The sequence below is a fragment of the Biomphalaria glabrata genome, chromosome 14 (genome assembly GCF_947242115.1).
Source record: "Biomphalaria glabrata chromosome 14, xgBioGlab47.1, whole genome shotgun sequence".
NCBI classification, from domain to species: domain Eukaryota; kingdom Metazoa; phylum Mollusca; class Gastropoda; family Planorbidae; genus Biomphalaria; species Biomphalaria glabrata.
The window spans coordinates 20915314-20938790 of NC_074724.1; the positions used below are offsets into that span (position 1 = coordinate 20915314).

The 23477-nt window shown below is 32.3% G+C and overlaps 1 protein-coding gene and 1 long non-coding RNA gene across 9 annotated transcripts in view; one reads left to right on the plus strand and one right to left on the minus strand.

The window, feature by feature from the left end:
- The window catches only part of LOC106050562 (uncharacterized), a 40377-nt gene extending 17506 nt beyond the window's left edge, over positions 1-22871 (plus strand). For all 8 annotated transcript variants that reach the window (XM_056010046.1, XM_013205534.2, XM_013205537.2 and 5 more), the window contains exons 4-24: positions 3300-3403; positions 3895-4064; positions 4897-5044; positions 6730-6866; positions 7385-7497; positions 7754-7862; positions 8052-8177; positions 8332-8494; positions 8740-8885; positions 9417-9467; positions 9655-9777; positions 10773-10900; positions 11136-11231; positions 11370-11547; positions 13080-13190; positions 13810-14467; positions 15212-15488; positions 18121-18243; positions 19324-19435; positions 21186-21282; positions 21612-22871. In XM_056010046.1, coding sequence (XP_055866021.1) covers positions 3300-3403; positions 3895-4064; positions 4897-5044; positions 6730-6866; positions 7385-7497; positions 7754-7862; positions 8052-8177; positions 8332-8494; positions 8740-8885; positions 9417-9467; positions 9655-9777; positions 10773-10900; positions 11136-11231; positions 11370-11547; positions 13080-13190; positions 13810-14467; positions 15212-15488; positions 18121-18243; positions 19324-19435; positions 21186-21282; positions 21612-21789 — 3348 coding nt within the window. In that variant the 3' untranslated portion in view covers positions 21790-22871. The remainder of the gene's footprint in view (positions 1-3299; positions 3404-3894; positions 4065-4896; positions 5045-6729; positions 6867-7384; positions 7498-7753; positions 7863-8051; positions 8178-8331; positions 8495-8739; positions 8886-9416; positions 9468-9654; positions 9778-10772; positions 10901-11135; positions 11232-11369; positions 11548-13079; positions 13191-13809; positions 14468-15211; positions 15489-18120; positions 18244-19323; positions 19436-21185; positions 21283-21611) is intronic.
- On the minus strand, positions 18238-23403 carry LOC129922787 (uncharacterized). The gene is made up of 4 exons (XR_008774646.1): positions 23096-23403; positions 20493-20669; positions 20217-20338; positions 18238-18895 (listed from the first exon to the last, which is right to left on the minus strand). It is a non-coding gene; the product is annotated as an uncharacterized LOC129922787 (long non-coding RNA).
- Positions 23404-23477: the final 74 nt, after the last annotated feature.

The following is a 23477-nucleotide window of genomic DNA, read 5'->3' on the forward strand; positions in this document are numbered from 1 at the left end:
AATGTGTTTATGTTGTCCACTTGTCTTTGTGAGAGATAAACAATTAGATAGAGCCATCGTTTGTCTAATACATGCCTAACGGCTGTCTGTGTCGGCTCTATCGAAGTTGTTAGTGAATGGATGCTGCGGGGGTGGGGGAGGGGCTAGCTGGAGCTTGTGACCTTTGACCACTGGTGTGGTAATTTGCATACAGGCGAAATGACTCTGGATCAGAAGAATGTTTTTTTGGACATTCCGATGGTCTAGAGGCTAGTTTCGCTTGGTGCGTTATCGCTAGGCGGTGGTGTCGAATCCAGTGTCACAGGTTCGAGCCTCGGTCGGCGCAGTCCCTTATTTTCGTAGCATTTTAATTCACTACTTTCTCTCTTAAAAACTTGGTCCCTGGTGCTGTTATTCATTTATGTTTAATATATGTATGTATCATTTGTTTCAGCACCTAGCTTCAACTCTATGTTTACATTTACGATTACAGCATTATTGCTCGTACCCACTGAAGCTTCTATATGTAATGTGTTTATGTTGTCCACTTGTCTTTGTGAGAGATAAACAATTAGATAGAGCCATCGTTTGTCTAATACATGCCTAACGGCTGTCTGTGTCGGCTCTATCGAAGTTGTTAGTGAATGGATGCTGCGGGGGTGGGGGAGGGGCTAGCTGGAGCTTGTGACCTTTGACCACTGGTGTGGTAATTTGCATACAGGCGAAATGACTCTGGATCAGAAGAATGTTTTTTTGGACATTCCGATGGTCTAGAGGCTAGTTTCGCTTGGTGCGTTATCGCTAGGCGGTGGTGTCGAATCCAGTGTCACAGGTTCGAGCCTCGGTCGGCGCAGTCCCTTATTTTCGTAGCATTTTAATTCACTACTTTCTCTCTTAAAAACTTGGTCCCTGGTGCTGTTATTCATTTATGTTTAATATATGTATGTATCATTTGTTTCAGCACCTAGCTTCAACTCTATGTTTACATTTACGATTACAGCATTATTGCTCGTACCCACTGAAGCTTCTATATGTAATGTGTTTATGTTGTCCACTTGTCTTTGTGAGAGATAAACAATTAGATAGAGCCATCGTTTGTCTAATACATGCCTAACGGCTGTCTGTGTCGGCTCTATCGAAGTTGTTAGTGAATGGATGCTGCGGGGGTGGGGGAGGGGCTAGCTGGAGCTTGTGACCTTTGACCACTGGTGTGGTAATTTGCATACAGGCGAAATGACTCTGGATCAGAAGAATGTTTTTTTGGACATTCCGATGGTCTAGAGGCTAGTTTCGCTTGGTGCGTTATCGCTAGGCGGTGGTGTCGAATCCAGTGTCACAGGTTCGAGCCTCGGTCGGCGCAGTCCCTTATTTTCGTAGCATTTTAATTCACTACTTTCTCTCTTAAAAACTTGGTCCCTGGTGCTGTTATTCATTTATGTTTAATATATGTATGTATCATTTGTTTCAGCACCTAGCTTCAACTCTATGTTTACATTTACGATTACAGCATTATTGCTCGTACCCACTGAAGCTTCTATATGTAATGTGTTTATGTTGTCCACTTGTCTTTGTGAGAGATAAACAATTAGATAGAGCCATCGTTTGTCTAATACATGCCTAACGGCTGTCTGTGTCGGCTCTATCGAAGTTGTTAGTGAATGGATGCTGCGGGGGTGGGGGAGGGGCTAGCTGGAGCTTGTGACCTTTGACCACTGGTGTGGTAATTTGCATACAGGCGAAATGACTCTGGATCAGAAGAATGTTTTTTTGGACATTCCGATGGTCTAGAGGCTAGTTTCGCTTGGTGCGTTATCGCTAGGCGGTGGTGTCGAATCCAGTGTCACAGGTTCGAGCCTCGGTCGGCGCAGTCCCTTATTTTCGTAGCATTTTAATTCACTACTTTCTCTCTTAAAAACTTGGTCCCTGGTGCTGTTATTCATTTATGTTTAATATATGTATGTATCATTTGTTTCAGCACCTAGCTTCAACTCTATGTTTACATTTACGATTACAGCATTATTGCTCGTACCCACTGAAGCTTCTATATGTAATGTGTTTATGTTGTCCACTTGTCTTTGTGAGAGATAAACAATTAGATAGAGCCATCGTTTGTCTAATACATGCCTAACGGCTGTCTGTGTCGGCTCTATCGAAGTTGTTAGTGAATGGATGCTGCGGGGGTGGGGGAGGGGCTAGCTGGAGCTTGTGACCTTTGACCACTGGTGTGGTAATTTGCATACAGGCGAAATGACTCTGGATCAGAAGAATGTTTTTTTGGACATTCCGATGGTCTAGAGGCTAGTTTCGCTTGGTGCGTTATCGCTAGGCGGTGGTGTCGAATCCAGTGTCACAGGTTCGAGCCTCGGTCGGCGCAGTCCCTTATTTTCGTAGCATTTTAATTCACTACTTTCTCTCTTAAAAACTTGGTCCCTGGTGCTGTTATTCATTTATGTTTAATATATGTATGTATCATAATGAGCTGCAATAAATCTAGAGATTATGTTCTATCCTGTGCATAAGATATGTGTCCACACTACATCATTAAATAAGTTTTTCAGAAGGTTGAGGGAAAAGCTTATGTGGTTGAATATTGTTCCATTTAGTGCACGCTCAAAAAATGTCCACCTGGACAACCCACATACATGACTTCTGAGATTAAACTCCTTCACCATATATATATATGGCTCCTTTTGTCTCGAAAGGCAATGGATGCGCCCAAATGAGTCACTGGTTTTGGCTTAATCTTGAGACGGGGCAGAATCTGGTGTGGCTAATCAAGCCAATTTTTGAACGGCAGACTTTGCCACAATTCGTTTTGCCAATGCTGTGGTAGCTTTTCCTATCCTTTTTGTCAGCACGATGTCTAAGTCTAGGTTACTGACAATTGTTGAACCCAAGTAGATAAATTCCTGCACCACTGAAAGGGTGTGGTTCCCAATTTGTATTATAGGTATTTCTGCGACGTCTTGTGCCAGGATTTCGGTCTTGGAGAGACTTATAGTAAGGCTAAACTCTTGACAAGCAGCTGCTAAGGCGTTCACTAGCTTCTGTAGACCTCCTTTTGAGTGAGATACGAGTGCCGCTTCATAGGCAAACAGCAGCTCCCTTATCAAGATACGACGCCTTTTCGTTTTGGCTTTAAGACGTGCCAGGTTAAAGAGCCTTCCATTTAAATCCCTGGAAGACGGAATATACATCCTTCACCATAGTGACTCACAATTCTCTCAATTCACCAATCCTTTACACTTTTTTTTTCTGTATCTAACTGTTGATATATAATATAGTTATGAATATATATTTTTTTTTCTTTTTCACTACAGAAACCAAGTATACATTTAATTCACCTAATACCAGGAGAAAACAGTCATCAAGCTCCAGTTGATATTGCCACTTTACCTATTGCTGAAGAAAAGGGAATTCAAAGGTCATTGAAAAATCTGTAGCTTTCATAATTCATTTTTACAACTTTCCATTCCTATTAAATGTCTTGCTCATGGCCAAAATATGCCATATTCGAATATGGGCTTGGTAACTAAGAAGTAGTAAAGGATTGCCAAAACAAGTGTCTTGAGTTTAAATCATGGAGGTAGTGCTGAAATTGTTATTCTAACCTAGAATATCCAGAAACTCCATCTAGCTACTCGAGATAGCTGACAATCATTTTGGGTAAAGTAAAAATTGATTGATTATTGATCTGGTTACATAAGGTACTTGTTGACAGTAACTAAATCTTAATTCTCCTTCTCTGTGAAATTCTGCTAACTAACTTTAGGAAAATTTATAATAATAATAAAGTACAAAAAAAACAAGAAATATGAATGGATTCATTTATTTCACAATATAAAATCAATTATCCAGTGATTCTTAAATGTGTTTTTGTATTGAAATTTATTGTAAATTGTTTTCTCTGGACAGGTATGAGAGCGATAGAGTAGTTGGCACAATCATTTCTGAAAATCCTTTCTATGAAGCCAATTTCACTTTAAACAATGTAACTGTGAATGACTTTGGCAACTATCAATGTAGTTTTGTCCAAAGTGACCTGGGCATAGTCAATGGAAACATTGTTTTGTTCAGAGTTAAAGGTAAAACTGTTTTAGCTCTTTGTGTTTGTACATTCAAAGTAGATCACACCAAGTAAACATTATGGAGATCTAGATCCATTTTCTTTATTATCTTGAAGATTTATTAACTATATTTTAGGAAGTAATTTAATATATTGTTATGATTCTCTATAAACCTTTGACAGAACAATAATAATTAATAATTCAATAATTCAAGAACCTGACAACTTGGGCTCCAAATTAATGAGACACTTTAATGAGTGTAATAAATAATGAAAAATAAACAATCAATATTTAGCAGTAGTCAATGTCTGAATATAACAGCTATACACAACTTGTACTTGAATCTCATTCTCTACCTTAACTCTCCTGGTCCGCTCCTGTGTCAGGCTGCCTTGACCCAATCCTGTCAAAACAACACACAGTCCATAGTAAGATAACCATAAGACTGTTGATCTACATTGGGATTGTTTACATCAGTCCTTTAGTACTTTATAAGCACACAGGCCTGTGTCACTTGTGTCAGACTGATCATACACAGGGCTACACTAACCAGCATACAGTTAAGTTACAACAATATCATTGCTATGCATCGATTGTGTAGAGGCCAGTAGCAAGGGTTTGAATGAGTTTGAAGAAGAAATTATACAAAAAATTATGACAATAGACTTAATGTAGTAAGATAATAGAGACAAAAAATCAAAAGGTGTTGATAACTAGTCATCATTGAAATTGGAAAAGTTTTTAAGTTTAAACAACTTTTCTCGGTGTTATTGTTATAATTCTTCCCTTTCGATGTAAAATTCAGACCTGAAATAAAAAAACAAACAACTATTATGTTTTATTTCCTCAGCTCCTCCATTGATAGTAAGAAGGGAGTTGGTCAGAAATCTTCAGCTTCAAGTTCCAGCTAGGCTAGATATAGTGTTTGCATCATTTCCTAAATATTCCAGCCTCAAGTGGACTCTGCCTGATGGAAATTTTACACAAGATTTTCAAATGTAATTTGAGACTTGAATCTTAGCTTGATGATTATCAAAGTTTAGGGAATGAGACTAAAAGTTATGTAAAAGTAAAATATTAGAATTTCTTTTCAGAAATACCTAGCGGGAAATAATTCTGATGGACAAGCCATATTTGTTATGTGTACTTTAAATGTTATAAGAATGGCAGATGAGATAGTGCATAAGTTATTTGTCTAGTAAATGATAAAAGGAAAGGTGTAACAAGTACACATCTTGCGTATTTTGTAAGCAAAGGGACACAAAAATACGCAAGGATGATTTATCATCTGAAATACACATTTCCCCTCTAAAGTAAAAAAAAAAAGTAAAAAAAAAATTAAATAATAAAAAAAACAACAACGGTTCTTGCTAATCGTATATATAGATCAGTGCATCAATGCCTGGTTATGGACTATTCTTATTAAATCTTCAATGACTAATGAGGATTATCTGCCTCAAAAACATTGTTAAAAATTTTGTTATTAGTGATGCGAAATCTTTCATTGCTAACTCTGCAAAGAATGGTCTGTAAAAAGAATTTTTTTTAATTCTTTCAAAATCTGATAAAATATTTTCAGTGTCTTGTAAAGAAATTGCATATAGACAAAACTACTTTATAGAATTAGATGTCACTAATCCAGCTAAGCAAACCATTTAATCTGGTTGAAGTCTAATTTCACTTGTAACAAAAATTCCCATTCTCTTGAATACATTTTCTGTTGCCGCTATTATGGAATGTGGAATACACTATAGGCATTATGATCATAAAATCATTGTCAAGTGACATAAATGGCATCATTCTAACATTTACTAGAAAAGTCTATGACAAATGTAAATATTTTGACAAATATACAAAATATCTTATAAAACTTTATGCTGTGTTAACTTTAGGATTGCTGCATTTCATGTACGTTAGGTGCTTGAATGATTTTAGTCTTTCCTGAGTATATTTGTTTATATTTAGGGAAATATACATTTGCCCTTCAAAATACACATGTTCAGGTTTGGGAATGCACATTTCCATTTTGGCATATATGTATCCCTGCAGCATTGTATCTTTGAGACTTATGTCCATTTCAGTGTGTGAGTGTGAATTCAGTGACATTGTTTTACTCAGAAGTTTAACTGTGCATTCTTTGAGAATGTAAAGTTTTGATATACAGTCATGGAGATCATAATCTTTCTAACATAATGCATCTCAGGTTTATATCAAGCTCATTCAATCTATAGAGTTTTTCTTGTATCTTGTTTTTTACCATCTTATTTTTTTTATCTTAAAAAATTGTTTAGCTGTCATCTGTAAGAATTGTCTAGTTTTTTTTAGTGTTTACTTCCTCTGTAAACATTGTCAGGCTCAACTCTAATAGTAATATTTGTTTAGCTTAACTCTATTAGTTGTTTAGCTCAACTGTAATAGTTGTTTAGCTCAACTCTATTAGTTGTTTAGCTCAGTTATTAGTGAGAAGTGTTAATAAGAACGTTTTCTGATATTTATTAAAAAAAACTATTGATATATATTTAAAATTAACTTTATATAAGTTGCAACCTTTTCATTTTGCTAATTAAATACAGCTCTCTAAGACTTTTCACTTTTATTATAGATATATTTCTTATTTGAAATATAAAAACTGCAAGACTATCTATTAGTTTATATTATAATGTTTTTTGTATTTTTATCACAGTGTTCCAATTGAAGAGGGTCAGTTCCTGTGGATAACCAGTATAGTTATTTTAAAAGTGACATCTGCTCATGCTGGTACATACAGTTGTGAAGTAACCAATGAATTAGGAAGTGATACTATTGAATTGATTGTCAGTGGTATGTACAAATTTTACTTCACACTATCAGTACATTGTGACTTTCTTTCTGCTCATTACAAATGTGATGACAGCTACAACTAATCTTTTTTAAATAACTGCTCTTCAAATATCAAAAGACATTTTTATTACGTTCCTTTTATAGAATTATGATTTAGGAATAATTAACATAAAAGTGTTATTATTCCAGAAGACAAGACTATTTGTTTTTGCACTTCTGGAACTTCACAAAAAACTTCACTTCACAAATGAAGATACAAAATACAAACACATGAATTCAACAATCATTGTTATACATTTCAAAGCAGTTATACAAGTTTGTTCTTTTCAATAATTTTGTTAAAAGTGAACATAAAAAGATTTTTATCAGTTCTTTAAGTTGGTGACATTTCTTCTTTGTAATGGTAAAAAGCATTAAATAAATCAAGACTTAGAAATGTTTGTTGAAATTTGTCAAAATACCTTATAGTAGTCATAAACTATTTTTCTGACTTTTAGTGGGTTTTTTTCTCTTTGCAGTGGGAACTTTTGTACACATTGAAGATGCTGTCAACCAAACTATTGTGTTGAAGACAGGGGAGAGAAAAAATATAGAATGTACTGGTGTAAATTTATCTCCAACAACAAAGAAGGTATGGTTGAATACTTAGAAGTAATCAGATTTACATTTACACCTTTGAGCAAATGGGTCATCATTACAGGTAAAAAAAAATCATTTAAGCTTAAATTTTTGAAAGGTATTATTAAATTAGCATATTAAATAATAATTAACTCATGAAAGCAATGAACGCATGTTTAGATAGTTTACACAAATTGTATATTCCTCATTTATTTATTTTTTTAATATCATGTTGTAGGTTCAATATTTTGTTTTTTATTACTTTGCAGCAAGATTTGTCATTTATTTGGCAATTAAAGGTTGGCTCAGAATTACATGTAATAGCTTTGAATGAGTCTTTAGGAGTTGATGTCAAATCTATATTCAACAACACAGAAGGTATGTCTGTTCAATATTTTAAAGTCATTTCAGCATCTGCAGTAAAAATTAAAAGTCAATGTAATTGAATAAATCTATATATAGTAAATGAAATGATTTTAATTTGTAAAAATTGTGGGCATTTTTAAAGAATATGCCAACACAAATTTTATATAAAAAGTTCAGCAAATTTCTTCTCATTGATTACAGGTATTATTTTAGCTGAGAGTATTTTGACTTTAGGACGTCCTATTTATTCTTGGCGTGGTCAATTGATGTGCATCATGACTGTTGGTAGTGTAAATTATACAGCTTCTGTTAAAATTGATGTTTCAGGTGAGAATCTTTCACTTTGTACATCACATTTTGCTAACAGCTCATACATTTAATCATTTTTGTAAGAAGAGTTTCTCTTTACATATAACCTTTTGTAACATTATTTTTTGTAAGAATATCACTAATGATCTGTCAATAACAATTACAAGTTCAGGTACACCAGAAGTAATTTCCTTCATTCATCGCTACTTTACATCACTGGAGTCCACAGCTATACTTACATGTCAAGTATCTGCTTTGGCACCACCTGACTATAAATGGAGATTTTCAAATAATTCAAGCCCACGGAAATTGTTTGATGTCTTGGATTATCAAAAGTAAGGAATAAATTTAAAACTACCTTTCTTTTTAAAAAACATAACAAAGGTTTAGCTATTGAAATCTAGAAATTGTACAACTTTATATAGTTTTCTTGAAGAATTTTTAGAGCTGGAGAAAAAAAATTCTTTGATTTTTTAGAATATGACTTATCAGAATGAACAGTGTATTAGTTTTTAGACTTCAATAAAGATAATGCAGATAATAAGCCACTATACATTTTGTCAAACATTTCTTTTATTAGAAAATCAGAGTTGCTAACTTTGGATTCTGTCAATGGAAAATATGTAACCAAGTTGTTTCTACTTAATGTGACTTACTCTGATTTTGGTTTCTATGAATGCAGTGCTGAAAATCAGTTTGGTTTCTCTAGAGACATAATAGAACTAGGTAAGTGTTTTAGTGGATATACAGAGACTTTGTATTTGGTATGTACTTGTATGTAAACTAAAAGAAGTCCATGAGCAATAGTATATCAGAACATATTGTTTTATATGTTTCGGATGTTCCTTCAGAGTTGAAGATAGTTTACTTCCTAGTCCAAACCTCCCGCAGGACGACGGGGGATGGGAGCGGGTAGGGTTTGAACCCGGGACCATCGATGAATCTGAACGACAGTCCAGCGTGCAAACCGATCGACCAGGCAGCCATCCTACTACTGTCATTATTTAATTAAATACGTTTGATTCATTTTAAATTTTCTTTTTTATTTCAAGGCCATCTGTATTACTTTATACTAAAGAAAAGAACATTTGCATTTATTTTTACCATCAAGTTTAGAGGCATTTTGATAAGGAAACAGCAATTCAAAATATTTATTGTTTTTTTTTTTACTATGAAAACATCCAGGCATCAATCACATATTTTAGAATACATTTTGCTTCTTTAATGTTTACAAAAGACTAATATTTATTTCTCTAGATCATTGTTTTGCTGGATACGTCCCATCAAGTAATGGACTATCATGTATTGGTAAGTAGCTTTTAAAATCAGTCATGATTTATTGTTTCTTAGTTCTTTCATTTACAGAATGCAATAACAAAATAAATTTTTCTATTAATCCCACACAGAAGAAATGTTTGTTCTTAAGTAACAACTGAATACTTTGTTCTTAGTGGCAGTTTATTATGCTTATTATGTTGTTTTTTATTAACTCTAGATATTGATGAATGCAAGCTTAAAACAGCAATTTGTGATTATGGATGTTTAAATTTAAATGGCAGCTACATATGTTCTTGTCCTGATGGAAGAAGTTTATCATCCGATGGCAAGTCTTGTGATGGTGAATATATTTTATTTAGTATTTTCCAGCATGTTTTGTATACAAGCTGAAGCATTTCATTACATGTATTATATTACTTATGCCTGTTTTATTATCTTTAGTGTGTTGTTAATATGAACATAGACTAAATTTAGAGCAGTAAATTTGTTTAAAGCATTATACTAATCACAATCATCATATTTGTATAAGATAAGATAAGATTAAATCTGAAAAATAATATTTTGCTATAGGTCTCTGTGAAGTTATGCTGATAGTGTACATCTTCTGTTGCAAGAATTATTTGTGTGCATCTTTGTACAAAATAACCAGTTTGAAAAACAAATGCATTAATTAATAAGTCCAAAAAGAATAATCCCATATCTTTAAATTACTTTACATCACATGTAATATAATTTTTAAAGCCAAACTAGTAGTATAAGTTAAACAATGCAACTCATTTAATAAACATGTAAACAGATAGCTTGCTTTCTTTTAAAAAGTATATTCAAGAGACACTAAATATTTCTCACCCTACAGTGCTTACAAATTATTGTGAGTCATAAATATACATTGCAAACCCTATTAAAAAAAAGTTGATAATTAAATGTTCAATTAAAACAAGAAATTTAACAATTTTCACATAGTTTGAGATTTTTAATTTATGACTAAGTTGTTTATATGTCCTTTAAGAGAAGTAACAAAGATGTTAAATGTTAAAACGTTTTGCAAAATTTTAAAAAATATTTTTTTTTCATTAAAAAAAATAAAATGTATAATTTCTTTTGCCAATTTACTAATCAATTTGTTTATGATATAATCAATGTATACTAAAGAATGTATAGGCCTACTATGAGAGGCAGTATAATATAATTGACCAAGGGTCTTAAACATATTAGGTAATTTTTTTTTTTAAATCTTGAATAGAAATAATGTAACTAGAAATATTAATTAGTCTAAAGAAAATTAAAAAGCATCTAAAAAAAAACAACAACCTAAGATTCCATTTTCTGAACTAGCTGTTGATTATGAAACTCTGCAAGCAAGAGTTGGACAAGGTATTGGTCTTGGTGCTGGTTCAGTAGTATGTGTAGTTTTAGTGCTCTTGCTAATCTATTGGTGCTACAGGAGGAGGAAACACAAAAAGGTATATTTAGGACCTACAGATTAAACAGTTAAGTTTAGCTTTATATTTCTTATTATATATAATGTTTATGGTTTGATAACTTGTATGACTTATATGTTGATAAATTTTCTTTTAATTAAGCCTTCTTGTTATCTCATATGGCTGGTTAAATTATGCCTACTAGTCAAAAGTTGCTTGTTGATTTATATCCAGTTTGATAATATTTGAACCTTGTTTCATGTGTTTGTTATTGCAGCATCGTGACAGTTTTATATCAATGGTGCATGAGAAAGCAAAAAGGACAAGATCACTCTTCATGTTAAAAATGTCACTCTCTGACTCTTATATAAAGGTAACAGTTGTCTTATGACTTATTTCATAATTTTTGTTATTATGTAACTTGAAATTCAAATTAATAAATAGTTCTTTGTTCACACTATAAAACAAAATTCTGAAATATTTTTGTTTCAATATTTTGTTTGTTTTGAAGAGCTTAGGTATTGAGAATAAGCAAGACAGTGGGATCAAAGGAGGCAATTTTCCCAGAGAAAGATTAAAATTACTAGATGTAATTGGAGAAGGTGAATTTGGTCGTGTATGTAGAGCTGAAGCATTGAACATTATTGGTACAGGAAAGTGGGAATTGGTAGCTGTGAAAATGTGTAGAGGTAACTTAACTATACCTAATTTATACATCTGTTCTGTGATATATAGCTTACCTATACACCCGATTTCAAAATTATTTTTTTTCTGCCTGGTAATACTCTTGTAGAAAATCTTTTGCTATACACCATTGTTCTATGTATATATATTTTAGGGTGCCCCTGCATCCATCCAACTCTAATGGATACCTAACTTTAGTTGGAGAAAGTAAAGATGGTTGGTCATTGTGCTGGCCACTTGACACCCTGCTTGTTAACCATTGGCCAAAGAAACAGATAACTTTAACATCTTCTGTCCTAGAGATTCCAAGGTGTGAAAGGGAAACTACTATATCTATTACCTGGCTTACAAAATGGAAGAACTCCTCAACACTGTGAAAAGACAAAGCTGAGCTGGTTTGATCATATAGGAAGACATGACTCACTATCAAAATTCATTCTTCAAGGTGGAGGGAGCATGAAGAAAGGGTCATTCAAAAAAAAGTTGGCTGGATAACATAAAAGTCAAATCAACCAAACTTACCTATCTCTTTTCCAAAGGCTGCTGCCTATTTGGACAAGCCAAGCTATTGAACTTGGGACAAAAATACACTTACTTATAAGAATCGTCACCACAATAGCAACATATGCAAGACATGTAAGTCATCAGCCAAAATGAAGAAAAGATTTAATGTGGCTCAAAAAAAATGGCTAAGACAGATTTTAGGAGTCAGTTATAGAGATGGGTGTCAAATGAGGAAATCTTATGCCGAACCACTTTATGAGGTTGGGACAGAGGTAAGGTTTGCTGGACATGTTCTTCAACAAAATGAATTATGCATACCAAGAGTTGTGATGACATGGAGGCCAATGCAAGGAAACTTCAAACAGGGATGCCCTTGTATAACTTTCATGGAGGACCTCTGAACAGTGGACACAAGGTGGGAAGAGGGTTCAGACATTGTCAGCATTAGATCTTTGTGTAGACAGCTTACCGCCCAATGCGCTGAATGGCATTAGAGGATCTAAGTCTAACTATGTCTATCTTAATATCTTGCTAAGAACAGCCACTGACTGTGAAAAGTGGAGGGATTTGGTTATGGGAACTGTCACAGCATCCCTACAATGAAAGTCAATGGACAGATGAGATATGCAACAAAATGGATAAAACATTTTTTCAAATTCTTTTTGATCACCCTTAGCTGATTCGAAATACCCCATAAGTTAAGAGTAAACTAGTCTTGTATAATTTGTTGTAGAGTTATAATATATGGAGTAAGAATGCAGAAGCAGAAGTTTTAGATGAAACATTTCATAACAAAATATCTGTGAATCAACAATTGTAATTACAAAGTATTGACAGACCTTTCAAATCAACACAAAAAAAATTATTTAAAGGCCAAAAAACTTTACATTTTACTGTTAGCTGCTGTTCTAAGTTAATATTTATAAATGATTTTACATAAATTTTTTTTCTATATTTTCATTTGTATTTTATCACATGTTTCCATGTATTCACAAAAAATGTTTCAACAAGATCAATCATTTTTTCTTTTCAGAAAATGCAACCAGTTCAGATAAACTGGAGTTTCTTAGAGAACTGAGTCTTGTTTCTCATATACCCCGCCATTTGAATGTGGTCAATTACTTGGGATGTTGTTCAATAAATGGTCAGTTTTTACTATTTGCAATTGACAAATAAAATATATATAAATATAAATATATATATATAAAAGATATGCCTAACTTTTGTAAGGATATCCTCTGACAACCAGTCAAATTCCTGGCCTTCACATGTGGCTCAGAATATTGGGTACAGTGAAACTGTTATCACTGAAAGGAAAAGGGGCAAAGGCAATTAATAAACTAGGGCCTCAATCATTTAGCTTTGGGCTGGAGGGACTCATTAGCCTATGCTGGCTATCCTCTTAAAAGAAGGAAAACTCTTAATTCAAACCTTTGATGTCTGTAGCTATACCTAAACATGGTAAAGGCTTTAGGATACAACTCTGAGAAAAAATCAGGAGCCCGTAACCCTTAAGCAGCTTGTAGCCCACAGTGTTACAACCTGGCATTGCCTCCAACACTGCTGATCCCAAACTGTGTTAGCACTTGCTGTTCTTTTAGACACATTAGCTGTATGGAGAAGAGACATCATTCCGACCATAGCTAATGGCCAGGCATTCATCTCATTTCTGTGAGATTATCCATAGTCACTTCAAATCTATTTTGTCATTTTATAAAATCTATTTACTATGTAAAAGTAACTATTACTTTCACTATTTGCAGACCCAGTAATGCTTATAATGGAATACATCAATGGTGGTGACCTACAGACATTTCTCAGACAGAAAAGAGCTTCTGTCCCTGATGCTGAAGTCAGTGATCCCATGCTTAGTAACAGCTTATTACTTTCTAAACGACCATCAACAGGCTATAGAAACTCTGCTTTTGTTAAAGATAATCATATGTCCACTGATCATAGTGAATTTAATCCAACTGAAACTATTAATACTTGTTCAGACTTAATGGAGTCAAGGCATCAAAACTTTAATTATTTTACTAATAAACATTCAAAAGTAATTAAGGCTTGCTCATTGAATGAAACGCTTCAAATTGGTGCTGATTCACTTACACATCAAATGCCTGAACAATTATACAGTATTCAGTTAAATTCTGTTAAGGATTCATCCACTTCTTCACAAATACCTAAATCACTTAAACCAAACACAATGTGTAGTCAGGAGTGTCAGATTTGTGAAGAAACTCAAGAAACACTTTACCATAAACCAAACTGTCTTTCATCAACCCATTGTTTCAAAGAAAAGTGTGTTCTAAATAGAAGTATATTAGATAGCTTGAATTTAGAAAATTCATCTAAAGAATTTAAAAAAATAACAAGTCAATCAGCAGACAACAGTCATCTTGTCCTGAGAGTCACTAAAAGGTATGTTTGGTAGATTTGACTTTTAAACTATGATTTTATCCCTTTGGATAACATTGAGCCTAATAAATAAATTTTACTTAAACTGTCTCATGATCCCAAGGCCCAAAATTAAGAGAAGTGGTTTCTCCAAGATGAACATGGAATAAGTTTAAATTTGCATTCCTAGACTGCTTCTATTTTCTCTCACTCATAGAGTAAATTAAGGTAAAAATTGAAAATGAGGCCACCTATAGCTATTTCCCTAACTGCCTAGTGTCATAGAAAATAATATGAAAACATTTTAAGAACATTTTCAGATGCATAGAAAACTAATAATTATTATTTGGATGTTTTGGTTGTCATTTGTACTAAGGAAAAGGCAATATATAGTCATGTATAAGATATTTTAAATATATATTTAGAGAATGTAATATTGATCGATCAGTGAAATTGGATATGGTAAAACTTACCATTTATATGTACTTCAGGGTAAAAATATTTTATAATATGAAAATTAAAGATTTATGCACCAGCATTAATTATTTGGTGATAAAGTATCAGCTGTTATTTGTTAGATGAAGCTGGAATGGCAAGGGTTTCACTCAATTCAATACAACAAAAATCACTAGTAATAATGAATTAAAATAATATTGTTTACACATAACAAATACCTATGGGTTTAGTTCATATAAATTATAGAATAAATATATATATTTATATAACCTAAAATATGTGGTGATTAAAATATTCTCTTTTTTTTAACAGTTGCCCAACCTCAGTTTTAAAAAGTACCTCTAGTGAGAAACCAAAAGTATCACCAAATCGTGCTGCTTATATAACTGCTGACACAATTTCACTTTCTGGTCAAATGGGCAGACATAAACCATTGTCCCGTAAAAGCAGTGGTTTAAGTCAATTTTCAGTGAGTGATGTCTACAGCAGGTTTTCTGCTATAGATGAAGACATGGAAATTAGTTCCAGTGATCTCTTTGCTTTTGCTTTACAGATTGCTAGAGGAATGAGACATCTCATACAAAATAATGTAAGTGTTTTAGTTTTCAGTAGTAAAAAATAATGTGCCATTTTAATAATAAAAGGATAATCAATAAAAAGAATAGCATTTTTATTGCTTTATTTAAAACACTATAGAATGGTTAAAAAAAAAAGAAAGCATATAACAGCAGCTTTGTAGACTTTGTAGCAGTACAAGTGCATGAATCAGTATCTGGCTAATATATAAAGGGGTCTTTTTTATAGAAACATTTACAACTGGATTAGAGTTTTTCTAGAACATATAATGAACATATATTAACTAAATATATTTCAAGGCGCAACTTTAAGTAAGAAAAGCCTAGATTTGAGGCTGTGTTCACATTACTTGGCTTCATCTCTGTTAAAAAGCTCCCTTATACAGATGACCTTTTTAATAGCACTACAGAGAAAGATCCATTGCTCAATAGTAGAGGAAAATAAAATTGAGCCCTTATTGTTACATTTAATGAGATAATGTCACAATGAGTTATTGTTTCCCACAGAATTTGAAACACATTCAAAAGAAGAGCTTACTGATTAACAAAGAACAAACTTAAAGTAGTGGCAACCTCCAATGGCTATTATCAACCACTATAGGATAATTGGAACCTCTGATGGCTATAGATAACTGGATTATTGGTATAATTTGGCACCTTCAATGTATATTGGAAGCTATTACAGGATCATTCAACATTTTTTCTGTCAACTTTAGATATCTGCCATAGTTAGTAGCCAACCTAAAACAGTTGTCTCATCAAAAGCTTGGTCTAGAAATGAGATCTAACTTCGCCTTTTACAATTAGGTAATGCTATGAAGCCTACTACTACAACTTGTCTTTGGGTCAAGATCAGTACAAACTTGTCATTTATAATGATCACTTTATCCACCACTGCCTAAATTATTTAGGCCTAAACATTGCCTAAATCTGTAGGCAATTACTGTATGTTATTACTTACATGTTTTTATTATAATCATCATAAAATAATGATTTTAAAGGTGTTTTTTTTAATCAGACTGCTATATGCCTACTATATCATCAAATCAAGATATAACCTACTACCGGTATACATCAAATTATCATTGATTTATTTCATTCATTCCTAGTTATCAAATATAGAAGTACAAGACTACTAGCAACTGGTTTACCATGGCAGCTGTCCATGGTGCTGTCAGTCATTTTTCAATCTTTTTATATATCTTACTTCAATTTCTAAAAACTAGAAAAATGGCATTAAGTCACTTAAATCATTGGAGTTTAATTGTTAACTGATTACCAGTTTACAGTTAAGACCATACCAGGAAAGATGAATGTCTTAGCATCCTTTAAGCATATTTAAATTGTATAAATATTATAATTTTCAATTTGTTACTATGAAATCCTTTTGATACACTATCAACAATCAAGGGAGATTATAATTGTCAAACAATGCATATTTTACTATGACATATTTTGGTATTGCAACGTATTTTTGCATACAGTAAATGAATTACTGCAATGTGATAGTAGAATATAAATTATATACACATTAAATATATTGTAGGTTACATAAATTATAATGTGTTGTAATATGCATATGCTTGAAGCATGTGTATATTACCCAATATCACAAACATCTTTTGGGTGGGGGAAGGATACCACATGTGTATGTAATATGTTACGCTTGCGAGCACACAATCAGCTGTCTTCCTTATTATTCAGGTCACATGTGCATGGGAAAATCGAATTGATTTTTCTGGACAACCTTGATTTGCATCAGCTATATATAGTTATAGGATTAGGATTAAGTTACACTGCATACATAATGTCTCTCCCTAACAATATCACCCAAAATGCACACACTTTCAGAAATAATTGTCTTCATGGACATTCAGCTCTTCAGACATTGATTTTAGAAGCACTTCTTTTAGCCAGAAAAATTGATTTCCCACCCTTTTGAACAGTCAAGCTTTTCCTTTTGAATGCCCTAAAGTATCCCAGTTCAGACAGATCACTACAATACCCAACTACATGTTTTTTCCACTTATTTTTATTTGTTTTCAAATGATTCAAATGTTGCTCCAGAATTGAACATTATTCCATCTAACCCAAACCTTCCAAAGGATGGCAGGGGATGGCGGAGGTTCAAATCTGGGACCATGTGGATAGTGAGAGATGTATATAGCTTGGTTAATGGAGTTTTTTTTTAGATAAAGAAAGTAGAACATTTGCAAAAAAAAATCTAGTTTTTCCAATTATAAATTTTACCACAAAGAATCATTCCTTGTCCATACAAAATATTCAACACTAAAGAATGTAATGTTTTGGAATTTAGCATCTTTTATTCTTAGTGACATCTCCTATATTAATGGAAATAAAATGTATTCCTTATATTTACCTTCTTTGTATGAAAAACAGTATCTCGATATTTTTTTTTATATTATGCATTAAAAATAAATAAATTTAAATTTAAATTTATCGAAAGTAAAAAATGTGACTTATAAAAGTCAAATATCATCAAGTCTTTAATGTTTTATTTTTGGATAGCCTATATAATGTTTTTAAATTAGATTTTTTTTTGCATTCCACCTGAGCATGTTTTGGCATTCCACCTGAGCTTGTTTTGGAAGCATGTTATACATCAAGATTTCTAATTATCAACAGATTATTCATCGTGACCTAGCTGCAAGGAATATTCTTGTAACAGACAGAGGTATTTGTAAAATAACAGATTTTGGCTTGGCTCGCTCTATTGAAGGTACAGACAACTATGAACGTATTTCAAAAGTAAGTTTTAAGCATATATTAAATGAAGATTTTTTTTTAAATATATTTTTCAATTCATTTAGAGCATTTTACATCTTAACATATTCCTGGAGCATATTATAATGGAAATTCTAGCAAGATTTACTCCTAGCTTGACCATAAATGAGCAGGCTATTTTCAATCTCAGGTTTGCAGATAATATAGAGCTCATCAGTGAAAATTGTTAACCAGGAACAAGATCTTACTTTAAAACTGTATGCTGCAGCTAGAACAGTTGGCATGGAAATTAGTGCAGAAAAAAAGCAAAATACTAGCTTGACTCAATTAAATAGGCCTACCTATGGTCAAGCAAAAGAAGAGATGGAGCATATATATATAAAAATACTGTTTAAGCTTGGCATTTGCTGTAATGAGTAAACTGGGAAATCCTCCATGGAATGTGATGGTTTTGGATTATGGAGTTTGTCTCCTTGTGGGCTTCGCTGAGCTGGTTAGGTCTTATTGTAAGTCATAACTCACTGTCAAAAGTCATCCTTCAAGCTACAGTGGAGGGAACAAAGTAAAGCTGGCTGGAAAACATAAAAAAATGAACTGGACTCTTTATATCCTGCTAAGAACAGCTACTGTCTGGGAACAGTAGAAGGATTTGATTACTTGAACAGTCACAGCAACCCTGCAATGAAAGTTAAGGGACAGATGAGATGAGAGAATTTAAATCAACATTTCACAAACTGCAATTCTAGGCATCCTAAACAATGCTTAGGCAATACTTGCCTGACTTGTTTTTAGGCATTCTGCAGAATGCCAGATTTTGCACTTTGCCAGTTATGTATATATATATATATATTGTTGCTCTTGGTAGTAATTAGCAGACAGTCTAGACATTTTTCATATAAACTTTGTAAATAATGATTTTAATAAAAGTTGTTGGTTTTGGACTTAGTGCAATGTGGAGTGTCTTAAGGAAAAACATTGTAGTGGAAATTGGAGAACAAAAAAAAAAGAGTTCACAACTGCCATGCTGTCTTGGAAGTTGTAAAAAACAAGAAACAACAATAAGCAATGTAGAAAGAAGGATATTACATTTATTTTTATAATTAGGGTCCTTTGCCTGTGAGATGGATGGCTCCTGAAGCACTAATAGACAGAATACATAGTCCCAAGTCTGATGTCTGGGCTTACGGAGTTGTGCTTTGGGAAATAGTGACACTTGGTAAGTAGATATCTTTTATAGTTAAAGTCTACTAATATTTCTTAAATAGGCTTTTAACAAATCAGAGGTGTAGTGGGGGGGGGGTAAGTTGGTGCATCATGCACTACTTATAGAGGAGTGCCAAAAGGTCTCTAAAAACAACAAAAATTGTGTTTTGAAAAATATAAAATATTTAATACCTGTTTTAAGTCAAAACATCTGATATTATTTATAAGTCTTGGCAAATTATAATTCAGTGAATAGTATGTGAGTAAAATTGTTATAACAGTGTTCAATCAAATCATTGAAGACATAGACAATATTTACATTTTATTCCTAGATCTATATTTTGTTGCTTACAGTTTAGAATAATGTATTCTCATTTTTTTTTGTTATTCAAAAAATATTTAAAACCATGGGGTTTTTCCTACTAGGATTGCACAACATGTTGATAAGGGGAGGGCAAAGTTGAAATATGTGCATCCTTAATTTGAGACAAAATAAATTCCGATCATATTTTATTTATAAACCGTATATCACAATGTCATCAATCAAATTTTTCTTTGATTAAAAACTTTTCGCTTGGTAATAGCAATTTTTAGGCTACATACCACAAAACATGTGCCATTTCAAAAACAAAAGTCAAATTTAAAAAAAGTCCCTAATATTTTTCTTTTGATGTGGCTTTTAACTGTGGATTTCAAGCAGATGATGAATAAATTCATTTTTAGATTGTGGCATGAGTCAGTTCTTGGTGTTTTCATGACATTTTAAGAATGATTTGCAAGTAGTCAATGGCTACCTGGATTGGATGGCTGCCTGATCATGTGGTCAGAGCTGTGGTTTTGGTAGGCTTGAGTTCAAATATTGCTTGCCCTACCTCCATCCAACAAAAGGTTTGAGCAGGGTTTTATTCTTCTTCAACTATGAAGGAACATCCAAAACAAAATAAGTTAACAAGGATCAAATGAACTACAATTTTTAAGTAAAGATATTTTTATACTTTAATACAGTCTTGAAGTTTTATATTTTAACATGAGCCTCCTTTTCTATACCTTATATACTTATACTTATATACCTTATAGCAGTTATGAAGTTAAGTTATTCATTACAATATAACTTGTCACACTTCTTTTTCAGATTGTAAAATGTGTACAATGATGCATTGATCCCAATTTTATTTAATTATTCTTCTTTTTGCCTTCCAATGATGTTGGATGTTTTTCATCGCTAATCAATTTTTCTCTCACCAAAGCTGTTCAAAATGAATATGAAATATAATGGAGCATCAGAACACAAGCAGTTAATGTAACTGCATACAAAATTAGAATTGGATAGTACTACCAAAAGTTCTTATTGTGTCCTTTTTGTTTAGCTTGAGAAACTATAGTATTTCATAGAAGTGAAATTAGCCTTTAGGTAATGACTGTTCATAATATGTTGTAGATGTTTTTAGTTATGTTATAAATTCTATTGTTATTTTTATTATAATCTTATTATTTGGTACATTGCATTTAGTATATTTCAGAAAGGGCAGGGAGGAGCATTTTCTTGCTCTGGGTGCCAATTCTGCTCACTGCACCTCTGTAATAAATTTGATATGAAAAATGTTAATTATCAGTGAAAACGTGTAATATAATAATATTAGGGTTAGAAAGAGAATTATTGTATTATTTATTTAAGGACTATATGTAATTATTAATTGTAAATTTATTATCTATAAATGTATTTAACTAAATGTTAAAAGTTACAATGTTTTGAAATTTTGCAGGTGCAAGTCCTTATCCTGGATTGTCTGCCCAAGAAGTTTTGAAATATGTTTCCATTGGGAAAAAAATGAATCGTCCTAATCACTGTACTAAAGAGATGTAAGGATATTATAATATTTGGGGAAAATATATCTAATTATTTTTACTGATTTCATAATTATACACTGTGTACTGGTAAAGGTATATCTTATAATATCTGCTTCTGACATATTGACATTCTCCATACCATACCAAAAGATGGCATAACAGAACTGCCCCTTCTCCTGAAGCACTATAAAAATTAACTTAGATGACTGTGTTGGGAATTTCATTTTTTAACATGTATTGTTCAAAACAGATGCAAGTTATTTGTTTACATGCAGGTACTATAGTTTGTAATTCTTGTAGAAGAAATCCTTTAGGATGCTTTTTTTTCCTTATCCTACCAGTTATGACATTATGAGTAGCTGCTGGTCCTTGTCTCCCTTGGAACGACCCAGTTTTGAAGAGCTTTGTAGCAAATTAGAGGAATTGTTGGAGCTGGAGGGAGACTACATCAACTTGGAATTGTTTCAAAGTGAGCAGTATTCCTGTCTGGACTCTCATGTCATTGATGAAAGACTATAACACACATTTTCTGCATGAAATCTTGACTTGAGCAGTATTCCTGTCTGGACTCTCATGTTATTGAAGAAAGACTGTAACACATATTTTCTGCATGAAATCTTGACTTGAGCAGTTTGTCTGGATACTCATGTCTTAAAAAGATTCACTATATTTGACTGCAACATCTATAATGTCGTACATGTTATTTGAACTATGGGTTTAAATGTTTTTTCTTTCAACATTGATTTTGTTTTAAAATGAAAATGGTTTGTTAGTTGAAAAGTCAATTTTTTTAATAGCATTTTGTATATTTTAACTGAAAATGATTTTCACATTTTTTGTTTTTAATAGGACAACGACTTTTTAAAATTTTAAATCATTTCTAAAGGTGTGATAATGGCAGTGTATATATATATAAATATACAAAGTAATTAGGTATTGTTGTAATAATTAGCATTTCAATTATTCATTTCATTAACAAAAAATAACATATTAAGCTAAAGTGTTAAAACAATAAGGCTGAACTAAACAGGAAATAGAGGAACAAGTAGACCATAATTATAGAGTAAATAAGTTAATAATTTAAAATGAAGAAAAAATGTTATCTGATTGGTAAATTTAGTTTAAGGTACATTTCATTGTTGTGGCTTGTTTAATTATTTCTTTACTTCTAGTTGGTGTTGCCTTGTTAGAGCTGCTTCTTTATTTTCCTTATGTTTTGTTTTTTCAATTATTGTCTTCTTTTGCTCCTCTCTCATGTTTACAAATATTTGACCTATTAATAATTATTAACACCAAAGTACACACAAAAAAAAAACAATTCCAATTACAAAAGTTTTTTTTTAAAGTCAAATTTTAAATATTGCAATCATTGACAGATACAGAAACGTTATATGTCATATATTGTATATAGTCTTTAATAATTTTTTGACTAAATTAATTTTTTTACAAGTCTACTAAAGTTTATTATATCTGTTTCCATTAAGTTTAAGTATTATTATAAACATGTTTCATGTGCCCACTTGTTGTAGTGAAAATAGGAGGCAGTTTATCATATATTATATTTATTCAAAAATTCAATTATATTTGATACTTGTACCAGAGTTTTTGTTCAGTTTTCTATTTTTAGATGGATCGTTTGCAAGAGATATTTAAGAATGCTTTTAAAAAAAATTGTGTCTGTTTGGTATTTTGAAAATGTATGAAGCAATTTTCAGATTTATTGTACAAACTACTCATGTATTTCAGTACTGAAAACTACATTATAATCATGACTAAGAATAGATAAAATAATAGGCTTACTTTAAATTACTGAAAAGAAACTTACTTTTTTATTTTAACAAATTTGAAAACGTTAAAAAATGCTTTACTCTAAAATTTGATGGGCTACAAATACAATGTACTTTTATTCAACAAAGTGGGATATAACAGTGAGATATACATGAGACATTCCGTTTCCTTAATATAGTGGGCTGATGTATGTGAATTATTATAGTTTCTGAAATCAACAGCCAAAAAAGGTTTCGCAAAGTTGCATACCATGTAAACCAGTGATAACAAAAATACGGCCCGCGATGTGTTTCCATCCGGCCGGCCAAAACGTCGTCACAAAGTGGAGAAAATCTCCCCCTCCAAAAAAAAAAAAAAGAAGCTGAAAAATGTATCTTCACCTACTTTAGTGCTCTCATATTTTCTCTGATGGATTGGTA